Source organism: Triticum aestivum, chromosome 5B (assembly GCF_018294505.1).
Source record: "Triticum aestivum cultivar Chinese Spring chromosome 5B, IWGSC CS RefSeq v2.1, whole genome shotgun sequence".
NCBI lineage: Eukaryota > Viridiplantae > Streptophyta > Magnoliopsida > Poales > Poaceae > Triticum > Triticum aestivum.
The window spans coordinates 488,132,620-488,138,357 of NC_057807.1; the positions used below are offsets into that span (position 1 = coordinate 488,132,620).

The window sequence follows — 5,738 nt, forward strand, 5'->3', positions numbered from 1 at the left end:
CATCCAACCACACTCTAGCTCTCATGAAATGCCACACACCTTCGAGTCCAGTCTCAACCTTCACCATTTTGCCACCTACGAGATTTGTCACCACCGACTCAAACATGTAGCGGCACGACAGACTGTGTATTCGTGCCCGTACAACCAAGCCATTAAGTTTGATTGATTCGAGTGGCGATAGACCGTCTTAAGGCTAAATCATGACTCTAGGTTGCTTGACAACCAAAGGCCTTCCTCCTCACTCTTTACTCAACCACCTTGTTAGAAGCACTGGACGATGAACGGATACTCCTACACAACCATGATCTTGATCTCCTTTGTCGTGGGACTCCACACAATGCACATGCTTGCAATGAAGCCCCACACGTGGTCCCCCCGGCGCGCTTAAGCAACATATCATCGAACTATTTTCCGCCGAGAGGAAAAAAAAACCCTAGACACCCCAACAAGGGAAAGGAAAAGAAAAAAACTCTCCCAAGGCGGTGCGTATTTTGACAGCGAACAGGGCAGCCGCTGGCGCCGTACACGTGAGAATCAAGCTAGCCGGGCATCGTGTTCCGATTCTTTCGCCCTAGGCTGACTTTCCCCCTTTCCTTCCTCCACCACGCGCGTGCCCGCCGCAGCGCAGCCCGTCCCGAACCGCCCCGTCCGGACAGCGAACGGAACGGACGGCCCCAAACGCGCCTGGCCGACGCGAAACACCGACGCCGCCGTGTCCGCGGAGTAAATTCTACGCATCCCGGCCAGGCCGGACCCCGTCAGCCTGCGACTCCCTCCCGAATCCGCCTTCCCCAGTCAGCCCCGCCCGGCCGAGCCCGAAGCCACCCCTCCTCCTTCCTCCCTCGGTCCATCCCCCGTCCGTCCACCTATAAACGGCGCCTCCCTCCTCCCCCCCACACACCCCGCACCCACCATTGAGAGAAGCAGCAGCACGAGCAGCACATGTCACAAAGGGCCAGCGTCCCACACTCCTCCTGCATAGCCTTCGCCCTCCATTCCCACCTCCTCGTGTCCTCTGAGATGTGCCCCAGCTCCTACTGGGAATAGAATAGCCTCGCCCAAATCCGACACCTTTTTTTTGTTTTTGTTTCCTCTCTTCTTTAGATTTTGTTTCTAGATCTTTGGGGGTCTCGAATTCGTCCGTCTGCGAGGGGGAAGATGGGCGTCAAGGGATTCGTCGAGGGCGGCATCGCCTCCATCGTCGCCGGCTGCTCCACCCACCCGCTCGACCTCATCAAGGTCCGGATGCAGCTGCAGGGGGAGTCGTCCGCGGCGGCGGCGGCCGTCCCGCAGCCCGCGCTCCGCCCGGCGCTCGCCTTCCAGGCCGGGGCGCACACCGTGACGCTCCCGCACGCGCCGACGCCGGTGCCGAAGCCCGGCCCCATAGGCATCTGCACGCAGATCCTGCGCGCCGAGGGCGCCGCCGGCCTCTTCTCCGGGATCTCGGCCACCATGCTGCGCCAGACGCTCTACTCCACCACGCGGATGGGGCTCTACGACATCCTCAAGAAACGCTGGACCCAGGAGAACGCCGGCGTGCTGCCGCTGCACCGCAAGATCGCCGCCGGCCTCATCGCCGGCGGCGTCGGCGCGGCCGTCGGCAACCCGGCCGACCTGGCCATGGTGCGGATGCAGGCCGACGGCCGCCTCCCGCTGGCCGACCGCCGGAACTACCGCAGCGTGGGCGACGCCATCGCCCGGATGACGCGGGACGAGGGCGTGCGCAGCCTCTGGCGCGGCTCGGCGCTCACGGTCAACCGCGCCATGATTGTCACCGCGTCGCAGCTGGCGACCTACGACCAGGCCAAGGAGGCCATCCTGGCCCGCCGCGGCCCGGCCGCCGACGGGCTGGGCACGCACGTGGCCGCCAGCTTCGCCGCGGGCATCGTGGCCGCGGCCGCGTCCAACCCCGTCGACGTGGTCAAAACCAGAGTGATGAACATGAAGGTGGCGCCGGGCGCGCCCCCGCCGTACGCCGGGGCCCTGGACTGCGCGCTCAAGACGGTGCGGTCGGAGGGCGTGATGGCGCTCTACAAGGGGTTCATCCCCACGGTGTCGCGCCAGGGGCCCTTCACCGTCGTGCTCTTCGTCACCCTCGAGCAGGTGCGCAAGGTCTTCAAGGACGTCGAGTTCTAATGCAGTGCAGACCACCGCACGGCGCGGCACCATGGATCCATGATGATGACGACAAGAAGCTGCTCATTGATGCCGCTGCTGCTAAGAATAACTAGTAGTACTGCTGGAGAGATTTCTCCAGTTCCTGCCTCCCATTGTATTTGGATGAATTTGCTCGATTTTGAATGGAATTCTCATTTTTAAATCTTGGGCTATGAATGTCAACTTTGAGAATCTTCTGCTAGGAATTGTCAGCATTGACTATATACCAATTACTGAATAGACTATTACTGGCATGCTTTCAATTAACTACTGATTTAAGAATTCTGAAACGGTAGTATAGTAAGCAACAAGGATGTGCTGGCAGTGCAAGCTGGAGGATTGTTTAGCACTAAGATGTGCTGCAGACTTTGCCCCTCGACTTATTACAAAATACTCCACTGCTGGAGTACGCACAATGGAAGATCTGTTTCTCTCTCGATCAGCTTTAACAGGGATATTCTTGATAGTGCCTCCACGGCTCCTTTATCCAAAAAAGAAGTCCTCCACGGCTCAGCGGAATATACCGTCACGACAAGCATACGCCTCAGCAGTAACAATGCCGGCAGGAACATATTCATGCCAAGTAGACACGACAGGCACGAGAACGCTATTATCATCCGCCCGAATGGCACCCGCCTCGGTTCCAACCTCAGAGCATCTCCACTCGTTCGGTTCCTCAGCGCATAGGCCGGCGCTCTTTCGCACGCTCGCCCGACGATTTTTAGCGTGATCTAGGTCCCAGCCACGCCCCCAGGTGTCGTCCTCAAGGTGTTCACAAATTCAAACTGTTCGGCGATCATCTTGCCACAGTTCGGCGGTCAAATGAAAAGTTCGGCGTAAAAAAAGAAAGGACGCATAGGCAATGCATCAAACGGCGGTGTCGGCCTCCGGCGTAGGAGGAGACGGCATGCGCGGGCTGGGCGGCGTCGGCGCGGCTTTTGTGCTGCTGGGCGTCGTGGAGGCATCATCACTCGGGTTTGGTGGCGCCGCCGACGGCATCTGGTTCAGGATGAGGCCGCGCTCCACCAGGTACCACGCCTTGAGCTGCCTGTCGTCGCTCCGGAGCATGCCCGCCCGCCCATCAGGAAAGCCAGGTCGGTGTTCCTTTTCTTCGCGCCGACGTTGGTCCGGAGCAAGTCGAGCTTGACGGCGCTGTTCGTCATCAACGCCGACCACCGCGCCTCGGTTTTCTCTTCCCGCAGGGCGGCCCGGGTCTGGGCGTCGGCGAGGCAATGCTCGATGGACTCTTGCACACGTGCGGTAGCCGACTCGGCGTGTTTCGCCTTCTTGGCCCCTTTGTTGCCGTCCAGGCCCCCGTCGGCCACGCCCGGCGTCGACATGTCCGGCTTGTACGTCTCCTTGGCCTTGGCGAGGGTGCACCGGACATCCTTCCACTTCTCGCACTTATCAATCCGCTTGAAGACGTGCAGATACTTGAACTCTTGGTTGTTGTTGTCCTGGCGAAACATGGCGAACATCCACAGCAGCTGCGCCGAGGAACATCAGTCGGCGGGCGCGCACACGGCGAAAAGGAAAGGGAGAGACCGGCGTGCCATACCTGATCCTCGATGCTGGCGCCGCTCTCCGGGCGAGCCACGATCTCCTCGACGATCCCATGCCATTTGTTACACGCCGTCTAGATGAGACCCAATGGTTCGCCATTGCCTTCGACCCGCTCTGCATGTAGACGCCTTTGAAGCAGGGGTTGACGAGCTTGCGCTCGTCGAATTCGGCCTTGATGCGGTCCCAATACGTGTCGATGCTCTGGTTTGTGCTAGTGATCGGGTCGAGGCAGACGACTTTCCACGCTTCGGCGAGACACTCGTTCTCCTTGGACGCCCACTTGATGTGCGGCTCGCCGGTCCTGGCCGCCCGCTTCTTCTTCTTCTTCCCTTTCCTCGTCGGAGCAGGCGCCGACTCTTCCTCCTCCTCCTCCTCCTCTGGCTCTTCCTCGTCGTAGTCGAGCTCCCCGTCCATGTCGCCGTTGAGGTCCATTGTGTCGTCTTGGGCAGTGAACTCGGGGGAGGCGGCGGCGGCGGCCGAGCCGGTCGTGATGATGTCTTCCATGTCGGGCTCCGTCGCGTCGGTGTCGCCGAGATGCGACGAGGAGGCTTGTGAGAAGAGCAGCGTGCAACGGCGGAGAGGTGGCGTCGGGGAGGCTGCGTAGGCCGGCGGCGAGTAGGTGTACGGAGGGCACTGCACACCGGTGAAGGCGGGTGAGGGCGTGCGCTGGGCTGGGTGACCATGGGGGAAGGTGTGTTGGGGTTGAATCTGCCGTGCGCGTCGCCGTCGGCGTAGCCCAGCGACGGCGTGCAGCCCCAGGGTTGTGGCGACGACGAGAAGCCGGCCGGAGATCCGACGCTTTCTGGCTCCAGGACGCGTACGGGCCGTGGCCGTCGGGTGGATTCATCATCCCCGCGCAAGCTACCTCGGATTGTTCGGTCGAGCGCTGCGCCTGCTCCGCCACCGCCGCAGCCGCGAGCACCGCCCTGTCCGGGCCTTCTTGGCGTTTGCCCTGTTCCGCCGGTCGGTGATGACAGCCTCCCGGCGCTGAACTTCCGCCTTCCAGTCGGCGTTAGACATGCCCGGGGCCTTGGACGGCGGCGCCCTCTGCTTCCTCTACTTCGGCTGGGTGGCGGCGGTGGCGGTACCCGTCACGGCGCGAGGGGCCACGTACTTCTTCGGCGGCATGGCGGCCGTCTGGGAGGGGAGGAGGCGGAGTTTGGCGGGAGGAATGGAGAATGAAAGGGAAGCCGAGGGAAAAAGCGGAAGGAAACGACGGGAAAAAGTTCTCCTCTCGCTGACAGAGCGGCACCACGCCCCTTTTAGCTTCTGCCGGCGCTCCCAGACGACCCTCGGGCGCTTGGGATCGCCGACTGTTATTTCGGCCCAAACCGGCGCTAAATGAGATTTTGGGGTGCTACTAGCCCAATTTTTGGCCGCCGGCGCTAAGAAAACTCCTACACTTGTAGGGTCTGTTGGGGGTGTGACTGGAGATGCTCTCACGAACGATGCTTCATAACTGGTAGTAGTAGCACATCACAGGATCCCGTATCCGAATTATCAGCGAAAAGAAGCATCAATCAGCAAGGTATCTCCCGGGCTGCAAAGCTACGCATGTTACCGGACCTAATTTCAGGATCCCGAGAGCCCAATAATGATAACCTAATTTCCACATCAGCACACAAGTCGACATGTACCGGCCCAAGAACGACGAATTGTTCTTTGCGAAATCGACAGTGAGTAGTACATGATGTGATGCCGATCGATGCAAATGCTAATGGGAGTGTCAAGTGGAGGCAACCACCAAAAGCCGGCCATAATGGTGGCGGTAAGTGCAGTTAAGGTTGACAATGCCGTGCCGACTTTCTTGCGGGCGTTTCCACGGCGGCGAAACGGTCCGGCGATCGACCACCAGACCCGGACTTTTAAGCAACCATCAGCAATCACCATCAGGGCTTTCCAGTCGGCAAATAAACAACGAGCTCCATCGGCTCCAGCAGAGTCCGTCCGGCACTGCTGGAGCACTTATGATTTTTAAACCTAACTATCAGGATCATCATCCCCTATTCTTTAGGGAA

The 5,738-nt window shown here is 60.1% G+C and overlaps 1 protein-coding gene across 1 annotated transcript; it reads left to right on the forward strand.

Annotated features, from left to right (window-relative positions):
* Positions 1–858: 858 nt before the first annotated feature.
* LOC123112699 (mitochondrial uncoupling protein 5) lies at positions 859–2,320 on the forward strand. Its single transcript, XM_044533768.1, has one exon. The coding sequence runs from the start codon at positions 1,159–1,161 to the stop codon at positions 2,134–2,136; it is 978 nt and encodes a 325-aa protein (XP_044389703.1). The 5' UTR covers positions 859–1,158; the 3' UTR covers positions 2,137–2,320.
* The last annotated feature ends 3,418 nt before the right edge of the window (positions 2,321–5,738 follow it).